This window comes from Pygocentrus nattereri, chromosome 15, assembly GCF_015220715.1.
Source record: "Pygocentrus nattereri isolate fPygNat1 chromosome 15, fPygNat1.pri, whole genome shotgun sequence".
NCBI lineage: Eukaryota > Metazoa > Chordata > Actinopteri > Characiformes > Serrasalmidae > Pygocentrus > Pygocentrus nattereri.
The window spans coordinates 35,431,324-35,449,952 of NC_051225.1; the positions used below are offsets into that span (position 1 = coordinate 35,431,324).

The 18,629-nt window shown below is 39.4% G+C and overlaps 1 protein-coding gene across 2 annotated transcripts in view; it reads left to right on the forward strand.

The window, feature by feature from the left end:
- Positions 1-985: 985 nt before the first annotated feature.
- Positions 986-18,629, forward strand: part of cers3a (ceramide synthase 3a) — a 31,940-nt gene continuing 14,296 nt past the window's right edge. Inside the window, exons 1-5 of one of the 2 annotated variants that reach the window (XM_017699561.2) lie at positions 986-1,155; positions 7,532-7,714; positions 11,966-12,083; positions 14,242-14,360; positions 16,161-16,218. In XM_017699561.2, coding sequence (XP_017555050.1) covers positions 7,542-7,714; positions 11,966-12,083; positions 14,242-14,360; positions 16,161-16,218 — 468 coding nt within the window. In that variant the 5' untranslated portion in view covers positions 986-1,155; positions 7,532-7,541. The other variant, XM_017699562.2, reaches the window with a different exon arrangement.

The window sequence follows — 18,629 nt, forward strand, 5'->3', positions numbered from 1 at the left end:
GTCAAACGGATCAGTTCCTGTATTAGCCCGTTGTGCAAAAATACCCAGGCCAGCTCTGCTTTGTGTGTCTAGACCAGATGCTGCGCTACATTTGGCCCTAATCAGGCGCAGTGTACATTTAAGCTTTTGCTATATCCGCTTCCTTCCCATTTCTGACAGGAAACCTTTCCTGAAGAGTTGAGCAGTTTCTTGTAAAATGTCTCTCAACTTTCGGTGGTTTCACGAGGCTCATGTCACTGTTCATTCTCCAGCTTTTTGTATGAACTGCAATGCAGCACCATTTAAGATGGAAGAGGGAAATTCAAAGAGAAACTGACTTCATCTTCGCAACTTTATAGCATTTCACAGTCTCTTGTTGCAGATTTAATGTGTCAGGGAACCAACTACGCTGCTTATAAATGTAAATAAGTTCATCCGTCTTCAGATGTTCGTCTTAAATCTTTCTCTTTGCCTTTTCGTTAGCGACTAGCTCAGTGAGATTGTCCATGCCCTCTGTTTGCCAGTTTGCAGGGCTTTATTTTACTGCAAAGGAGGATTATTTTTTATTTTTATCTAAAACCTAATTCTGCTGTGGAGCCACAACAGGAAAGTAAAACAGCCGTGTGTTGCTGACCCCTGTTCTGGCACATGGAAGCACTTTGGCTTCTATGAAGTCAAAGGGAAAAGGGATCTGGACAGAAGCCCCACTTTATGCAAGTTGTGTCACACTAAAATAAATTATTTCGGAAATGACACACATGAGAAAACCATATTACATGTTTCCACCCATTTTCAGTCCGGTTGTACTTGCTGTCAACCAGAGGACCAAGCGAGGTCAAAGTATCCGCCAAACTCGGAACCACTTAGAATGACTTCAATGCTATTTCTATGTGGCCAGAGAATCTGTGTGGATCCGTCCTTACCTGCCCAAGGCAATGTGTGTGCAGGAAGAGAGGGGTGGGGAAAAAAGAGTCAATTGTGACTAAGCTGGGTGTGCCTACAAGGAATTCCAAACAAAGTGCGATACTGTGTGACCGGAGTTGAGCCAGAGTTGTCATGCTCTACTTTTTCCCAGCAGCACCAAGGTGGATGTTGACCTGTTAGCTGCAATCTGAAGTGAGGAGTCCAGAGGGGAAAGGTCTGTCTGCTGTCCGGCCTTAGCCTGGAACCAGGCAGGTAAGCGTATTGACCAAGGCTGTTGCCTTTAACCCTTTAAAGTGTTTACTCGATCATGGAGTAACTGTTATGAGTTACAGTCAGTAGCGCATTGAATTGAACATGAGTAAAATATATCAACACCAGTATGTCTTTCACTTTACTTACATTTACGAGTAAATATGTTGATAATGCATGTGGAAATCATGTACATTAGAATCCATGAACTTTTATCCAGTGCATGGAGGAGCTGAAGTCTTTCAAATGGGCTAAATCTGCCTTTTTACTTACATGGCAGTACAGAATTGAGCAGCATGGGAGAAAGTGGGTGAGGTTTGCTCTCTCAGATTGGTGTTATGCATTGTGCTGCACGCTTTTAAGGAATTTTGTACCATTGAAATATCCTCTTACTTCCTGGATGTTCCATAACCCAGATCATTTGATATGTTCTTGTTTTTTTTTCTTGCTTCAGTCATTCAGAGCCCGAAGTGTTAAAGCATTCTTTCACCGATCAGAGTTTAATTATAACATTCTCACCCAGCTTTAAAACCTCTTACAAAGTGCTGTTCTTGTTTGTTGGCTGCATTCCTTCTCCGTTCTCCTGGAAACAGTTTGTAATCATAAATCGAACAAGGCTGTAGATTTTCTTCAATCCTAGGCCTGTTTTCCACTTAATATATTGATGCTTTTCCTACAATGCATTTTATAGTTTGATGTTAAACAGATGGTATGTTTCTCAATTTTGAATCCACAGCAATTAGAAATGCATATGTGTGAAATGTTCACTGAAAGCAAAGGCAGCCCTTTAACACAATCAGAGCTGGTTAACTTAAACAGTCTCCATTGTCTTGCATAGTTACCTCCCATTGTGTTTATTAGGTCTGCATAACTGCAGGATAAGTTACTCTACTTAGAAGTCTCGGAAAAGGAGTATAGTTTAGACCCAGGCTGACTGATCCAGAGAATTCAGAGAATGTGCATAGACAACTGGGCATTTAGTGCCTCAGCCTTGTTTAAAAGTAGGTTTCTTTGTTGTTTATACCTGATTTGGTTAAATTGAGCCGATTACACATGCTTGAAGGGATATCATTAGCATAGCATATCATCACTGCCGTGTAAGAACTCTTCATTTTTGTCTTTTTTCACTATTTTTCACAATTTTATGTAGACCTGCAGAAATGGTCCAGAATTGCTTTCAAAAATTCGGGTTATATTAACTTTCATTATAAGTTAGGAATGTTGTTCCTTCTCTTGTAAAGTCGTAATGTTGGATATATGAGGTTTTATTCCAACACTTTGCATAAAGATTATTTTAAGAATGTTTTAGGTGAAAATCCCAAATTGTGTTATGGAGTCTCCAGTCCCTTCACTCAAATGGGGCTCATTTGAAGATTTGCAACCTTTCTCTTCTGATAACTATCTGATAACGTTCTCCTCTGGTAACCATAATCATCGCTCTAATCAGGGCTATAAAGTGTTTAATTCTTTGCACCATAAAGCTCTAGCCGCTCTTTACGCTGTGAATGTTTTATAATGAGTGCACCAACAGCAGTGCTCCACAATTACTCATAATAAAATATCATTACACTAACATATAGTGGAAGTATGGAGTTTTCCTTCTCTTCCAGACCAAATAATCCCAAACTCATTCAGTGGTGTTGAGGTCTGGACTCTGGTGTGGTCAGTCCACTGTTCAGCTTCTTTGTTTGATGTCTGTTTCCTTTTCTCAGTGAGGTTCTTCTGGACAGCTACACATCCTTTCAGACCCATAGCGCTGAGTGGTCTTCTTACAGTGGAAGGATGGACAGAAACGCCCGTGGATGTTTTCAGATTTGAAATAGCTTGATTTTCTCCTCTCTCTCAAAGATGAAAGCTTAAAGTGCTGCTTATTTGATGGAGACAGTGTTGGTGTCTACCAGGTCTTCCAGGTGGTTGTTAGGAGCCTCATTTTCCGTGTAGCTTTTAAGCATTTTTTGAACTTCAGTTCTGAAAGCATAGGACTAGCACATGTTGACAAAGCAAATTAAGCTGATATAAATTAAATTTACCCATTTTAAAAATATGTTTAAATTAATAGTGTTAAAAGAACTTAATTATCCTAAACATTAAATCAGCCAAAGTCAATCCAGTCAACTGAATTGTATTTTTCAGCCTCCTCCACCGTCCATCACAAGAGACATACGGAGATAAATTAAGTCGGTTGAACTTACAATAGGACATATGCCACATTACTCAACTATTTAGAGGTAAAGGGACACTTTTGATTATTTTTTTTTGTATTCAGAGATTTTACTGGCGCCTGGCTCAATCTATTCGCACCACTTCTGTGTTGTCTTTCCCCTTAGGCTGTCCTCTCTTGGGCATACACTTGTATTTCTGTTAATAGGCTCCCCTAGTTAATGTGCTTTGTTATATTCTATATTGCTGAGCGTGGTTTTAAACTGACAGGGAACTACCTGTTAAACTACCTCTGGTAAGATCATTTGGACCAACATAGGTTAAGTCAACACTAGTACATCAGGCCCAATGAGCTTTGAATTATTTGGGTAGTACTGCTGCCTCACAGCAAGAAGGGCCCAGGTTCGATTCCCCGGCCAGGCACCCGGGATCCTTTCTGTGTAGAATGTGCATGCTCTCCCTGAGTCTGCATGGATTTCCTCCTCCCACGATCCAAAGACATGCATTCAAGCCAAATGGAGACGCTAAATTGTGTGAATGTGTATGTCTGTGTGTCTGCCCTGTGATGGACTTATGGCTTGTCTGGGGTGTTTTCTGCCCTGCACCCAATGACAAAATGTGATATCCAATCAAGTTTGATTAATTGAACTATGTCAGATCAACAAAATTAACTTATTATTAAGCCATTTACTTGTATGGAAATACTTTACATAATTCTATGAAGTTCACGTAAACAAGTATCTCTTTTAAGTGTACACAAATTATCTTATATCTAATTTCCTGAAAAATGAACAATAAATTGTTGACTTCTGCTGGAAAGCAGACGAAACAGGAGAGGAGACTTTGTCGAGGAAAAAGAAGTTTAATAAATGCGAGTCTAACTAAGCTTACAGAACAATGTACGTACAGTCAACCATGTAAACCACACCTTCTTGTTTCTCCTTTGTCTAAGTGACCTAGAACCCCCTCCTACCACCTCTGCCTTTGTAATTAAAATAGAGGTGTTGAGGCCCACCCAGGAATTCACAGTCTCCCCCATCTAGGAGCCAGTATGCCTCTTAGATATCCCTTCAACAAATGGCATTGCTAGATTGGGGAGCTGTAAAGCAAATAAAGTAAAATAATATTTAGCAAAATGAATGTGTGAACAGCCGTTTGGATATACACATGAAAGGTTTATGCAATGTAAAGGGCCGTTGTCATCATCAAATGGTGTAAAAAGTCAGAACAGACATCACAGCATTGACAGGAAAGCTTGAAAATGCATCTCGTTCTGTCAACTTTTTAGAGATGCAAAGTTTTATTTACACACTGTAAGAAAGAATTGCAGAGAATATAGAAGTTCTGTTGAATTGACATTCTTGGTGGGAGCAGGTGTGTTTGTATGTGTGCAGGTCTGGGCCAATAGTTTTGCCTGAGGTCAGCGTTGCCCCTATTAATGTTGTTTTGTGTTGCAGCAGTTCTGTTTGTGCTGTCAGCAGCTTCTCAGAGGCCGTTGCTTTTACCAGCATTTTTCAACGTCCTGTGAAGCTTAATACAAACTGTGAGGTGGAAATTTCAGGCCTCATTTGAACATTAACTCCTCGAGTGGTAAAAAAAAGCCTTTACACGTGGTGATTTGCTTAGTGAGCCAAAGTTGTTCCTTGTGGCGGTTCCTAGGATCCGGGCTGTGCATTCATTGACTCTTCAACTCGTTTGCTATTAATGAAACTAGCTGCAGGGGGAGGACCACTGGACAAATATTTACACTGGTAACAACAAGGAACTTCCCAGGTTTAGGCCTTAATCCACACCTTTGTTTCACAGACTTCATCTACTGTCCTTACACCTGTGCACATTATACGTCCTGAGTCGTTTTGACTGTATACGCTACGTATCGCTTTTTTCTGAGGTTTGACTTTTTTTTTGAACAAGTCAAATGCAGATAGAACCTTAAGATCCTAAGAACTCACTTTCTGCCTGGAATTCTAAGGTTCTATCTGGCAGTTTGCTCGTAATATGTTTCATTAGTGTTGTAATAGAGAGTCTACATTATCAGAAGTTCTCTGACATTTCTATGATGTTTACTTATGTCATTCAATTGTTTTTCATGATAATTATTTCTTGTTTTAGGACAAATTATTGTTTTATTCTACAAGAGAGCACTGCAGATTAAATAAAGGTCTGTGCTGAATATTTTGTACAGTGAGGTCAGTTTTAAGTAAAAACCATTCGTTTAAGTTTCCTTTAGTTTCATTTTCCTTTGAATTTAAGAACATAAGACTGTTAAAAGAACTACAAGAACATAAGCGGAGTTTCAGCAACATATGATTCATAACATTTTATAAACGTTTCCTGCAATCGCTGGCAAAGAAACAGAACCTGATTGGTCCTCTTGTGTGTATTGAAAGTGCTGATTGGCTCACAGAACCTTATAGAACTAAGAAGTTAGAGTTTGAGTTTGTTTTTTGGATAAAGAGTCCAAAAATGCATAGAACTGGACTTGGACTGTTATTCTATCTGCTACTTGTTACTGTGTGGTTTATGTCTGTAACCTGATGGTTGTTGTTTACAGATTGTCTGTAATTGATCCAAATCGATCTTCATGTGATACATGCAGTTGCTTAGTGTTCTAGAAATACTAACTGCGCTGAAGACACAACCTTTAAAATATATCTTAATGTAATTTATCACAATGACAGGACTTATTAACCATCAATTAAACAAATGTTACTCGCTGCCACCCTCTAAAGGTGTTATTAACAGTCAATTAAACAACGTTACTCGCTGCCACCCTCTAAAGGTGTTATTAACAGTCAATTAAGCAAACGTTACTCACTGCCATCCTCTAAAGATGTTATTAACCATCAATTAAACAAACGTTACTCGCTGCCACCCTGTAAAGGTGTTATTAACAGTCAATTAAACAACGTTACTCGCTGCCACCCTGTAAAGGTGTTATTAACAGTCAATTAAGCAAACGTTACTCACTGCCATCCTCTAAAGATGTTATTAACCATCAATTAAACAAACGTTACTCGCTGCCACCCTCTAAAGGTGTTATTAACAGTCAATTAAGCAAACGTTACTCACTGCCATCCTCTAAAGATGTTATTAACAATCAATTAAGCAAACGTTACTCACTGCTACCCCCTAAAGATGTTATTAACAGTCAATTAAACAAATGTTACTCGCTGCCACCCTCTAAAGATGTTATTAACAGTCAATTAAACAAACGTTACTCGCTGCCACCCTCTAAAGATGTTATTAACAATCAATTAAACAACGTTACTCGCTGCCACCCTGTAAAGGTGTTATTAACAGTCAATTAAACAAACGTTACTCGCTGCCACCCTCTAAAGGTGTTATTAACAGTCAATTAAACAAACGTTACTCGCTGCCACCCTCTAAAGGTGTTATTAACAGTCAATTAAACAAACGTTACTCGCTGCCACCCTCTAAAGATGTTATTAACAGTCAATTAAACAAATGTTACTCGCTGCCACCCTCTAAAGGTGTTATTAACAGTCAATTAAACAAACGTTACTCGCTGCCACCCTCTAAAGGTGTTATTAACAGTCAATTAAACAAACGTTACTCGCTGCCACCCTCTAAAGATGTTATTAACAATCAATTAAGCAAACGTTACTCACTGCTACCCCCTAAAGATGTTATTAACAGTCAATTAAACAAATGTTACTCACTGCCACCCTCTAAAGGTGTTATTAACAGTCAATTAAACAAACATTACTTACTGCTACCCTCTAATGGTGTTATTAACGATCATTTAAACATACGTTACTCGCTGCCACCCTCTAAAAATGTTATAGCACCAGACACAATTTAGAACTTTTGTTGTTTTATAAGACTCAAATTTTCTTTATTTACATGTATTTTCTTCAACCCAAATGATAAAAATGATTATTACTGTATTATACTTAAAGTAAATATGAATATGATAATAGCCATTAGCTTAAATAATTTGTGCAGATTATGTAATATTATGTAATAATTGTGACAGGCCTACACATTTTGTCATATTACCCACTCCTATATTCTGGTGTATCTTTACAAACACTTACTGTTTACTTTATTAACCGAATTCATCTTGAATGGTCATGTAGCTGTCACTGTTGGCACTGATGAAATCTAGATTCTGTCTGTTTATCTGCTGAACATCAGATGAATGTATATTAGATTCTGGTCTGATCTGATTTGCCTGATGTTTGGTTTTCTACAGAGTGAGTGGGATGATTCAGACTATTGGAGAATGGTTCTGGTGGGACCGCCTCTGGCTGCCTGTCAACCTGACGTGGGCGGATCTGGAAGACAAGGATGGGCGTGTCTATGCCAAAGTGTCAGACTTATATATCACCTTGCCCTACTCAGTGGTCTTCCTCATAATTAGATATGTGTTTGAAAGGTGGGTTCAAAGAGGCTGGATGGCTGGAACAACAGACTTGCCATTTATGTTACCAGGAAATCCTGCTCATCCTTACACAAACAGCTTTCACTGAGTGACGTTAAACAGGAATGTCTGAAGTCATTACACTCCAACTGACAACACCAGAGGCTGTAGACAACATTTACAATTTGCTTCTTTAGCTTTGCCTGGAGCCACAAAGCTAATGTAGGTAACAAGTAATGGAAGTCTATGGGATCAAGTAACATCGTGCTAACTGCATGCTTGAATCATCACAAAGTACATGGGAAATCATAAATCATAAATCGCTCTATACTACACACTTAGAAATGGTCCTTCAGGGGTTCTTTAGCGTCAAGAACATGGTGCGTATTGAAACCAGAAGACACTTAAAAAGCAGGGCAAAAGTCTTTATGTACTGATTGACAATTTTCAGGAGAAAACAGGAAATTAGTCTGCTAGCATTTTAGATCTAGTTAACTTACCCTTCAGACTGACATATTTAACATTAAACCAAACACTGTAAACACTCAGAAAAACTCTTATTGGGCAGATGGTGTGATGTACATTTGCCGATCTTTCAGAGCCTCTGGCCTAACTGAAAAATGGGCCAAAAACATTAAGCTTTTAATTGTCTTAACAACAAATCATTAAATAAGTACATAAAGTAACTTAGGATGGGATATTTTTTCCCACTGATTCCGTTATATGTTGAAGTCTTGTGGGTAAACTTGCAAACAACCTTTTACAGAGAGAATCGTTGATGGCTTCAAACAGTTGAAAAACAATGCCATCCTAGTTCAATTTGAGACCAAATATTCTCTATAAGGTTTTAATAGCGAAAACTCAGCAGAGTTAATGCATAATATAATTGACGTGTGCACTGACAAGATGACAAAGGACAATAGATTAAAATGTCCCCTTTTATTTCCTGATGTTTACATCTCAACGTGTTAAATAACTTAGAACGTGGCACCTTTTTTCAAGTGAAGCCACCCGTTTTTTCAAGTGAACAAAAATATTGGAACATGTGACTGGCAGGTGATTCTTGTTGCCCAGGTGTGCCTGTTAGATTGTTAAACAATTAATGGACTGTATTTGTTGTTAAAAAGCATAAACCAACATGAAAACTGTAGAGCTGTCTACCGGAGAAAAGCAGACCATTTTTGAAGCAGAGAAAACAGGGAAAATCTGTCAGGGCCATTGAACAAGCCATTACAACAATTTGAAACCACTGATGTACTACCAATCAGACATCAAGCAAAACAACAGCAGTTGATGACAGGAACGTCGTGAGAGCTATGTGACCTTCTGACAAAAGATTCTGATATTCACCAATGTTTTCTTATTTGGGATTTGGTCTGAGGTAAGAACAGAATGTGCACACACTCAGGAGCACAAAGCAGTGCTTATAGACGTCTTTGGTTCGTTTTCGTGGTTTCAGTTTCACTTAGAAGGTAGCGTTCATATTTCTTCTAATGAACTGCAGTAAAAGAACAATCGCATCAGGGTTCGTTGTAATCGAACCAAACCTGCGAGTGTGAACACGCTCGTAAATTTTATGATAAATTGTGCCTAATATGTTAAAAAAGGGTCAATTTTGGTTTCACATTGACCATAAGTTACCTCAAAGACTACATTCATATTACAGTACTTACTGTCTTAGCTCCAGTTTTTGCCTCAGGTACAGTCTTTATGCAATGATGGTTCACTTAGTGTTATTAATTGACCTATATCTGTCTTTAGTGTGAACACACCTCTATGCTGAAAGGACCCGCAGGCACACATACCAAACAATAACGTTACATGAATGATCCACATGCGTGGACCAACAACAAATGAAAGAACTTGCCTTCCTTGCAACGATTACTTCACAGAACAGGTCTCAGTTGTCTAGGGCAAGAAGGTGGAACAAGACCAGTCATGCTTACTGGCACTAACATAACTAGGTTGGCATCTGCTGAAACTCATGCAGGCTCTGAGTGATGACAGTCATATATATGCATGGTATGAAAAATAACACATGAATTCTAAATTGACTGCTCTCATTAAGCACACATAGCCAGACATACACTATATTGCCAAAAGTATTCAGTCTCCCATCCAAATAATTGATTTCAGGTGTTCCAACTACTAAATATTCCACAGTCAACTGTCAGTGATGTTATAACAAAGTGGAAGCAATTGGGAACGACAGCAACTCAGCCACAAAGTGGTAGGCCATGTAAAAAGACAGATGCTGAGGCACATAGTGCAGAGAGGTCATTAACTGTTTGCAGAGTCAATTGCTACAGACCTCCAAACTTCATGTGGCCTTACATCACCAAGCGCAATGCAAAGCATTGAATGCAGTGGTGTAAAGTGGCCGCCACTGGACTCTAGAGCAGTGTTGACGTGTTCTCTGGAGTGATGAATCACACCTTTCTGTCTGGCAATCCGATGGACTTGTCTGAACTTGTCTGACTGCAATGTGCCAAGTGTAAAGTTTGGTAGAGGGGGCATTGAAAGGAACTCTTAATGCTTCAGCAGACCAAGAGATTTTGGACAATTTCACGCTCCCAACTTTGTGGGAACAGTTTGGGGACGGTCCCTTCCTGTCCCAACATGACTGCACACCAGTGCACAAAGCAGTGCACAAATGAGCGAGTTTGGTGTGGAAGAACTTGACTGGCCTGCACAGAGTCCTGACCTCAACCCCATAGAACACCTTTGGGATGAATTAGAGTGGAGACTGTGAGCCAGGCCTTCTCGTCCAACATCAGTGTCTGACATCACAAGTTCTTCTTCTGAAAGAACGGTCAAAAATTCCTATAAACACTCCTAAACCTTGTGCAAAGCCTTCCCAGAAGTGTTGAAGCTGTTATAGCTGCAAAGGGTGGGCCAACATCATATTAAACCCTATGGATTAAGAATGGGATGTCACTCAAGTTCATATGCATGTGAAGGCAGACGAGCGAATACTTTTGGCAATATAGTGTATGATGGTAAGAGACCAGATGTTGCTTTTTCCACAGCATTGAGCAAAACAGATCTGTGTCACAAAGGATTTGTGCTGCTTCAAGCTGGAAATGTAAACACAGTCAAATAGACTTCTCACACTGTAGGACATAGCGTTATCTGTAAAATGGACACAAAAATTCAGGTCCCCAAGTAACCATTCTCTAGGACAATGGAAATAAACTTGGTTATTTTTAAGTAATATAATCAAATTAAATATGTGGCCTTGCTTGCTCACCTACGATGAGTTTTGAACATCATGCACATTTCTATCAAAATATATTCCATCAAAATTATTGGAGAAAATGTATAGTTCAACCGAGAGACTTCCTAAACCAGGGGTTGGTAATCCGAATGTTAACAAGAGTCTTTTTGTCCTTTCAACAAAAATCTAACCACCTTGAGAGCCACAACATTTTAAATCCATTTTTACTATCTTAAATATGTCTCTGTGTGCTAATGTCCTACTAATGTCATAGGCTGAAAACTATAATATAAACGAAAACGCAGACTTTTTTCCCTGCTTTAAGCTTCAGCTCAGCTATAGCTGCTTTTCTCACATCTCCGGCAGGAAACTTTTCCTCAAAAGTAAAACAAGTCTGAAGTCACTTCTCATTTGCCAGCTTCTGGTTTGAATGGTCCCTTGCCACCTTAAATGGTTTCTGAGGCACCAGAATGTAACTGCAGCACCAGGTAAAGTGGAACGGAAAAATTCAAGACTTTTTAGTGTTTGACACTTTTTTGTTTCAGATTAAGCGAATCAGAAAATCAGCTGTAGTGATTATAAATGCAATAAGTCTGTTCGTTTCCAAATGATTGATATTCGTCTTAAATCTTTCTTTTTTGCCTTGTCATTAGCTACTAGCTAGGCTAGATTTTTGTCTGTGTTGCTATGGTAACCAGCATTGAATTAGCAGATATACATTAAATCTAGAGTTTAAGACCATTTATTGTTAATGATCAGCAGAGCTTTATTTCACTGCAAAGGAGGATTATTTCATTTGTAACAAAAAATCTAATTCTGCTGTTGAGCCGCAACAGAGGAGTAAGAGAGCCACATGCAGCTCTGGAGCCGTATGTTGCTGACCCCTGACCTAAACAGATGGACACTGCATTTTATTGCTACTATGTTGTGTAGTATTGTCCATTTTCATACATAGCAGTATGCCATCCATGTTTTTTGCCAAACTATCACTTTAGAGTAACAAATAATTAAATTAACATATTAGTATTGTAATTTCATGCATTTTTCAGGTTTGTAGCCACGCCGTTTGCAGCCTGCCTCGGTGTGAGAGAGAAGAACATACATAAAGTAGAGAGCAATCCCATCCTGGAGCACTTTTTCATCTCACAGTCCAAAACTCCAGCAAAGGTAGAGCACAGTACTTTCGCACAGTGACACCTTAGCAAGTTCTCAAGAACCTGCCATCATTCTTCACATTCATAACAGAGAAACTAGAAATGAACTTGTCAGAATAATGGGCTTCAGGATTCTCTGACAGGTAAAATCAATCGTGGTTGAGTGATAAATGAACAAATATCTAAAGACACGCATTGAGAGCTGTTTCTCATGTCAGTGTCAACACACGTTACGAAAGGGCTTATTTTATGCAGTACAGATAGGACTTCACCTTCTAGACTGCGTCACAGTGAATCGCCACTGAAATGTTTGTGTTTCTTTGCAAAAGCATGATGAGTGAAGGTTAGCATTCATATAAAATATGAATGTTCAACATTTAACTTAACATGGAGGAAGATGTAAGTTTGGAATCATTCTTATGTCCTAGGGATTTCTTGGGTCCTATGTCCCCAGGGCCTTATGACCCCGGGATTCTACGATTCCAGGGTTCTGAGTTCCCAGAGCTTTGTTTTTACTATAGTCCTATTTCCCATTTTTCCACTTTTTTATTTTCCATACTCAGATTCAGATTCAGATTCCTTTATTGATCCCAGGGGGAAATTGCAGCAGTACAGTCCTATTTTTATTTTTATTTTTGTCTTATGTTCCCAAGATCCTATGTTTGCAGGGTCCTATTTTCCCAAGACCCTATCTCCCCAGGGCCCTATTTTCCAAGGGTCATATGTTCTTGTGGTCCTTTTTCCAATGGTCCCATTTTCTCAGGACAATGTGTCCCCAGGGCTCGAATTTCTAAGGAACTTGTGTTCCTGGGGCCCTATTTTCCAGGGCAATGTATCTCTTAGAACCCTATTTCCAAGGGTCCTATATTCCCAGGGTTCTATCTTTCCATATTGTCCCAGAGCCCTGTGTTCCCAGGGTCCCATTTTTCCAGAGCAATATGCCAATAGGGCCCTATTTTCCAAGGTTCCTATATGTTCCTGTGGCCCTATTTTCCCATGGTCCTATTTTTCCAGAACAATATGTAACCAGGGCCCTATTTTTCTAGGGTCCTATGTTCCTGTGGAACATAGCTTGATAGGTTCAGATTACCCTCAGTATAGGGACAGTTGTTTCAGACAGTTGTGCTGCTGGGTGCATGCTGAAGCACAAGGTAGCACTCCAGCAGTGTAGCTGAGAAGATTAGGTTCTGCAGACTAACTAGCTAGTTTTATAGCTGAACCTTAGCAAAAAAATAAAATTAAAAATGAATAAATAAATCAAGTGTTCAGGGATGAGATATGATTGCAGTACGATGACGGGAATGTACAGCCCTGGGGACGTTGTGGAATGCTAAGTTTCTCTGGTGTGTAGCATCTGATGTTAGCATTAGCAAACATGCATCTGGGTTAATTACTCTTGTTACTCAGGTTCGACCTTAGACACTGTGGTATATCCAAATTCTTGGTGGCTTCTGCTGGGTTAATTATGGCCGATTATCAGAAATTAGCATTTTAATTAGATAAACCCAGACACTACAAAACACTCATTAGCACCTGGGTTTGATTAATGCTGAAGAGTATGGCTTTGTAATGCTACTGCTTCTGATGTAAGAAGCTCAAGTGAGAGGACTCTTTCTCTGTGCTTGGCCTCCTTTTTTTAATAAACTGTCAAGTAGTTTCTGGTTTCTTCTTTAATGAGATCACCGAAACTTCCCACTGAGCTTAAACTTTGCTCACGTAGCTTTGACACTGACAGCTGAATTCCGTATATTTCAGAATACGGAATTACATACAGGTATATATGTCGAGGTCCCTAATGTCCTTGAAGTCAGTGTGTGCATTTTAAGACATTTCTTTTCAAACACAGTGACTTTTCAAGGTTTTTTCAAAACCTCTGTATAATTCAGATGTAAACTATAAATAAAAAGTCAATCAGAGTGATTTGATGCGAAATGGTTCAGTATACAGAAACTTACAGACTCAGATTTCTTCACAGTGGTGGTGATGGGAACCAGGGGTCACAGTGTCCACAGCACAAATATAGCCATTTTACTTACCATCTAAAATCACCAGTGAACCTACACATTCTTAAAACTATGTTATTCTGGAACAGCAAATTTCAAATGAACGACTTTGTTTACATCTCATGTCTTATTTTGCTTCTCTGTATTTCCTGCTGTGTGTCTGTCCAGGCAGATATTCAGGGCTTGTCTAAAAAATGCAGCTGGTCAAGCAGGCAGGTGGAGTGCTGGTTCAGGAGGAGGCGGAACCAGGAGCGCCCAGGGGTCCTGAAGAAGTTCAGAGAGGCCAGGTAAGTGCAGCACTGCCCATCCAGAGCCTGGCTGAATTTAACAGTTTATTGTAAGAAATAATGTGGAATAATTGGTCTTCATAACATTTTAATAAACTCAACTTCAGATTTGGTAATATTGCAGTAACAGGGTTATGGTGTTGTTTTCCATTCTGATTACCATTACCAATTGTTGTATAGTAGGGCTGTAAATCTGTGACCTCACAGTTTGATTCAATACATCATGAAGTTCCAGATGATTCAGCTTGATTCAGTTATTTAATATGATTCAGAATAGTTTTTTTTTTGTTTCTTAAATTTGGGCAGTCGTGGGCTGGAGGTTAGGGAACTGGCCCTGTGACCAGAAGGTCACTGGTTCTACCCCCAGTGCTGACAGTCCGCTCTGGGCAAGTGTGCTCACTGCCCCCTAGTGTGTGTCTATTCACTAGTGTGTATGTGGTTTCACTTCATGGATGGGTTAAATGTGGAGGTGGAATTTCCTCGTTTGTGGGATTAAAAAAAGTATCACTTTATCACTTATAACTTAAATGAAAGCACAAATGTGACTGGAGGAACTGCTTACTCAGCAGTGGAATATGAACAATGTGGACAACACAGTCAAATACAGAAGTTTGAATGTCACGATTGGCTCCTCCCAGTCCTGTCCATGTGCTTGTGTTAGGGTTAACCCTTGTTATCCCTGTTGTATTTAAGCCCTGTGTTTGTCCTAGTTTGTTGCTGGTCTTTGTATTCTCATGTAGTGTATTCTCCTGTGGTGTTTTGTTTAGTGTTGTTCTTCTGGCCTCCATTGTGTGTTTTCCCGGTGCTCATTTTCGTTATGTCTGTCCCTCATTCTCTTCCTGTTGGCTTGTTGACCCTGGACTGTCTTGACCCTGATTATGGATTTGCCCTTAATAAATCTCACTTCTCTCAGTGTGTGCGTCCACCTCATCATTGCTCCCCCACGTTACATTGAACACTCTGGTCCAATAATCTGAGTTGATTTGAAAGTAATATAACACATCTACCACAAGGATGAAACTTAGAAGATTGTGAGAGAACTTCAAGTTGGTTTGACAAAGCTGTATCTTGAAATGCCACGTGGCTGCTAGGGTGTCACTAGACTGTTGCTATATTTGCTAGGCAATTGCTCTGAAATCCCAGGTGGTTGCCTAGGGTGTTGCTAGGCTGTTGCTATGGTATCTCAGGTGGTTGCTAAAGTGTTGCTATGTCATTCCACAAGCTGTTGCTATGGAAACTCTGACAGTTGCTAAGGAGTTCCTAGATAGTTCCAGGTGGTTTCTAAGGTATTTCTAAGCTGTTGATATGCTATCCCACATAGTGCTAAGGCATTACTAAGCTGTTGCTAGAGTATTCCAGGTGGTTGAAAAGATGTAACTAGGCTGTTTCTACCATGTCTCAGGTGGTTGCTAAGGTGTTTCTAGGCCATGCTGTCATGTCCCAGATGCTTGTTTTGTTGCTAGGGCATTGCTATGGAATCCCAGGAAATGTCTGTTGTTATAAAACATGCAATTTGCATACAAATGCATTGTGAATATTTTATTGCACAGTACTTTATTAGATATTGTCTCAAAATTGATGCAGTTGAATCAATTCATTGTTAGGCATCAATGCATTTTACATTGCTGTTTTATAGTCAGTATTGGGGTCTATAACAGTAATTTGACAAAGAAAGCTGTGAATTGTCTGCTAATGTTTGTGTCAGAAAACTCCCGCCCTAGTTATAAGGTTGCTAATTTTGTAATTGTCTCTGTTCACAACCGTAAACATTATCTTACATCACTGTATTGTTTCTTGTAGCTGGAGATTTGTGTTCTACATCGGAGCGTTGATTGGTGGCCTTATAGCCCTGTATGATGTAAGTATTTCTTCGTTTTTGGCAAATATTGCTTGTGTTGTTCAAAAAACTGATCTTGTAGAGGGAAGCTCATTAGACTCTTGTTTATAGCAGTCCAGCAGAGCAGAGCTGAATAGGTGGATACTTTTGATAGTAGTATAATAGATGAAATCTATTGTGCTATTATCAAGACTAGAGTCAGTGGATATCTTATTTTACCTTTTAATGAGAGTAGGGACATTAAACTGGCTTGCTCTTTATCTAGGCTGGCATGCTATGGTGAGGAGTTAGGGAGATAGAGGTTAAATCTATGCCATAATTCCTTTTTACGTGACCATTTATCTCTGATTTGAGCAGACTGTTTTGTTACTGTACCTTTAAAATGGACATATGTAAATGATCTCTGTTCAGCTTGCCTCATTCAAAAAGCAATCCGGGCTGAAACACTCCTTATAACTTCAGCACGAATCAACTTGACTAATCTGGTGTAGGCTAAACAGGTGGATGTATGTAAATGTGTTGGTTTTTGTGACATCAGAAAAATAATTCGGCATAGGCCGTTTTTGCTGCTTAATTTCCATATAGTGACACTATGGATGAGGAAGTCAACAGAATGATTTGAAACTTCAACAATCAAAAAAAATAAGTGTGGAAAGTTTCATTTTGCTTAATAATGCCCTTTAAGTAGAATTCTCTATTGGAAGAGCAGGAGGTTTCCACACTTCTGCTTTTCCTATTGTTGTTTTCAATGTTGAATTTTATTTGGTGAAAAAAGTGACGCCTGGCTGTAAACACAGCAACAGATGTGTTTTCATGACTTTGGGCACCAAGCCTTGGCATCTAAAGCTAGCTATTGTGACCACGGATAGGTGACCACTGTGGAAATATGCAATTATGAAAATTATCCAAATAGACAACGTTTAAAAGGCCATTTTTTTTTAATGAGTGCTAAATTTACTGAGTGAGGAAAATATAACAGGCTAAAATATGGTGAGCATGGACTTCTGTGAGTCACCTGTAAAACCTGAAATAATAATTTCAATGTCAGAAGTGTCGAGTCAAGAGTTTTTCACACCATTTCATGTGTCTTTATGTATTAATGTCACACAAACCGGCTTATGAAGAAGGTTTAGCTCAATGTTTAGGTCTCAAATGAGCTCAAACTCAACATTATACTGATGAAGATATGGTGGCAATACATGCAAATACATACAATACATACAAACTCTTTCAATCATGAGATTCATCCCCTTAGGGGATCCTTAAGACTTATCCAATCACACGATGCTGCCAGCAGTAGGAGATCGAAAGCTTTCTCTAAGACCTGTAAAGCGCCACTGCATCCTCTTGAAGTGCCTCTAACATGACGTCATCGGACATTTGAAGGTGCTCGGAGGGAAGCGCTGACCACCAGTTCTGTTACATTAGCTAACACTACCTTCGCTGACTAGTATCACACTGAATGATGGGGAGAAATGGGAGGTGCACCTACCCACCCAGCGAGAGTCTCTTGGACTTCACTAGGGATCAAACTACATAGTGTAGATTTAAGTCATCTCAAATAGACTTTGTGGCTCCCAGGTCCCTAAAATGAAGTTGTGGACACGCTGCTTCCAAATAGTCTCCTTAAAACTCTGTTTGTACATTTCAGTGAACGAGAATGAGAATCTGTTTGGTCATTTTCAGTAGATTTTATTTGAATTGCACAACATTAACAACATTGCAAAACATTACCAGAAATATTACCATCTGTTTCGTCCAGTATGTTCAAACTGGCCTTTAACCTACGCCATCTGCTGCTGAATATGTCTGCTGAGTTACTTTACTGTGCTAGCTTGTTAACTCTGATGGCTCAGAACAACAACAACAGAAATAAGAGTTTGTATTTTTAAAAAATTGCTTAGCTGGGACCCCAACAGTGACCTCAGAACCCCTTTCATATTCCTTGACGTATCATAGGGCCCTGGGAACATCGGTACCCTTACAGCTTCACTTACATTAGCCTCATAGCTCCTGTGCAAAAGTAACAGAGCACAACTTTTTAGGGCTAACAATAGCTTTCTCAAAGACAACGAGACCGGCAACTGCTCCATCTTTTGTGGTTGAGCTTGAAGGCACTCGGAGAAGCACACTGATTTCCCAGTTCAGTTTAAATGACCCAACAAATAGCCATAATTAACTAGTATCACTCTGAGGTTTGCTGTCCACTGAGAGCCTGCTGTGGATAATAGCTGCCCAAATTGGTTGAACTATTTGTCACTAAATGGTTAAATGAGGATGAACAGCTGCCCCCACTGGTCCCCATTACTCCTAATGACACGTTTAACAGAACGTCTTTATCAAATTAAATATAAAAAAAGAAAGGGTGAGAGAAGGCAATGATTTGGAAAAAGGTAAAACTGTGAATGAGGTCAAGAGATTTCAGATTTTTT